Source organism: Durio zibethinus, chromosome 11 (genome assembly GCF_047325235.1).
Source record: "Durio zibethinus cultivar Kanyao isolate XHJ-2024 chromosome 11, ASM4732523v1, whole genome shotgun sequence".
Classification (NCBI taxonomy): domain Eukaryota; kingdom Viridiplantae; phylum Streptophyta; class Magnoliopsida; order Malvales; family Malvaceae; genus Durio; species Durio zibethinus.
The window spans coordinates 16,948,093-16,950,624 of NC_143172.1; the positions used below are offsets into that span (position 1 = coordinate 16,948,093).

Here is a 2,532-nt window from a genome sequence, read left to right on the forward strand (position 1 = left end):
AACTCAACTCGATCGATGAAATTAATTACTCGAATTTAAATTTAACTCGATAATAATAAAATCGAATTCAAATTTTATTTGAATCAAATTCGAATATATTACAAATACTACTATCTTATTTACATCCTCATTCTCGAAAAAGTAAAAATATAAAGTCAATGAAATTTTCACCGGCTATAACCGGTCATCCGACCCTCACCCCCTCACCTATATATATATATATATATATATATATATATATATATATATATATATTCCCAAAACCCGTCTAGGCTCAAGCCTCGCCAAAATTTTCATTCTTAAAAAAAAAAAGAAAAGAGTTCGAGAAATAAAGAAAGAACTGAGCATGGATTCATCGGAACACGGCTCCAGCTCACCAAAGCAGCGGTTAACTCTCGGCTTTCTTATTTCATTCATGGCTCTATGCGCCAAGCAAGCCGGCCGCGTTTCTAAAAAGCTCAAGCCTAAACCTAAAGAAAACGGCTTAGCATCCGACTCTCCGAGATTCTTCGTGCGGAAACCACTTCTAAAATCGCCGAGGCCGAAGCAGCTGCTGGCAACGATTAGCAACAAGGCGATCACGCTGGTACACCGGAAAAAGCCGGGCGAGGAAAACGGGAAAGATGTGGGAGAGGAGTTCGGGGATGGTGGGGTATGGCAAAAGGCGATTCTGATGGGAGATAAATGTCAGCCGTTGGATTTTTCAGGTGTGATTTATTACGATGGCAAAGGGAATCAACTGGACGAGTTGCCTATTCGCTCCCCACGTGCCAGTCCATTGCCTGGTTATCTCGCTCAGAGAAGGCCTTGATAGGTGACTTGTTTTAAAGAAACGTTTTGTTTACAAATCTTTTCTTTCTCTTTTTGGTATGTAAAACTGTGTTATGTGTTGCGTTCCTGTTGGTGGGTTATGGATTGAGGTTGGGGGTTACAGGTGACGTTATCCTTTTTCTAAGGAAATAGCCCGCCCCGGCAACCTTGAATCTGTGGGTTGATTTTACGTGTGGTTTTTTCTCTTTCGTCTTAAAAGTATATGTACAAAGTTTTAGAAAAAAATTGCTTTGTAGAACTTTTAATAAGATTATATTTCCTTGAGTTTAATGGAAATTAAAATTGTCTTCTTCTTGATGAATTAAGTAGGGTGTTTAGTTTTTTCTTTCAATTTTTTTTTTTTTTAGCCTAAGCATTAGTCAAGTTGCATTTTGGGGCTTCATATTCTCAGTTTTCCAATTGACATCAGTATTGATTTTTGTTTTATCAAATTTTCTTATTTATTTAAATAAAATTCAAGTTTGATTCTTCGAATACGGTAGATTGAGAGATATAGGCTTATCACTAAATTAAAAATTAAATTTTTGAACAAAACTTTTGAAAGGGTAAATTTTAATTATTTGTACAAGTTGGGATATAAAATTCCAATTTCAAATTCTGCGACATTATCATCTATTAAATATATAAAAGGGTGAGATGAACCTATAACATTATTGTTCAGCTAGGTTTTTGATATAGTTATTGTTTACTTAGGTGGGAGTTAAGAGAATGAATATTTCGGTGGTTCTTAAATTCAAGGTACTATTAATTTTAGTTCTGATTAGATTTTCAAACTATATATATTTAATTGTTGAAAGTTTCAAACATGAGAAAATCTTCCGACTTTCAAAATCAAGATGATACTCTATTAGAGGTTTCGTAAGGATGACCCTCTAGCACATCATCACCTTACTATACCAAGTTGAAATTTGAAATGGTCTCACAAAAGAAAGTTTCAAATGAATTATTATAAGATGAATCTTCTTCTACATTTTCAGCAAATTCTTACAATAAATTTCCACTGATTTCAGTGCTAAGAAAATAGTCATGAGGAGTACCCTTTGCTCGTTTATGTTGAAAAAAAAAAATAAACATGAGAAATTCATCGACTGCAAATAATAAAAATATGGGGTGATTTTATGTTGCTATATTTTGATTATTCATTGAAAAATTTTGGATCTAGTCTAGACTATATATGTTTACCATTTGCAATGAAAATGAGTTCCAAATTTGATCAATTTTGCATAAGTTAATTCAATGCAGGCAATTTTATATCAAATTGAGTGGCATGATAATGGCATGGCAAAACAAATTAAACATAATATCACTAATTTGTTGATAACACACTATTTGTCCCAAATCTTTTAAAGTACTTTTGAGTCCCATCATTCATTTTTTATCATCCTTAGAATTCTTGAAATCTTAATCCAGTTTTAGATTAGTTTATTTAAAATTGTATTCGATATTTTGTGCCGAAAATGACTAATTGGCTTTAGGCTTGAAATCGAAATCAAGGGTACAATCCTTTTTTTTTTTTGTTATTATTATTTTATTTTAAGCTATCTTATGTTATTTTATTTATTTATTCTATTATTTATATATTTATCTCTAAAATATTATATTTTTACTCTTTATTTTCAAAATGAAAAATAAAAATGATGAATCGGATATATAGATAGTGATAAACAAAAAAATTTGAAAAACTTCAAATGGATTTCGATT

At 31.6% G+C, this 2,532-nt stretch overlaps 1 protein-coding gene across 1 annotated transcript; it reads left to right on the top strand.

Moving 5' to 3' along the window:
- Positions 1-244: 244 nt before the first annotated feature.
- Positions 245-1,132, top strand: LOC111289723 (uncharacterized). Its single transcript, XM_022880992.2, has one exon. It carries the CDS (start codon positions 347-349, stop codon positions 809-811), a length of 465 nt encoding a protein of 154 aa, XP_022736727.1. The 5' UTR covers positions 245-346; the 3' UTR covers positions 812-1,132.
- Positions 1,133-2,532: the final 1,400 nt, after the last annotated feature.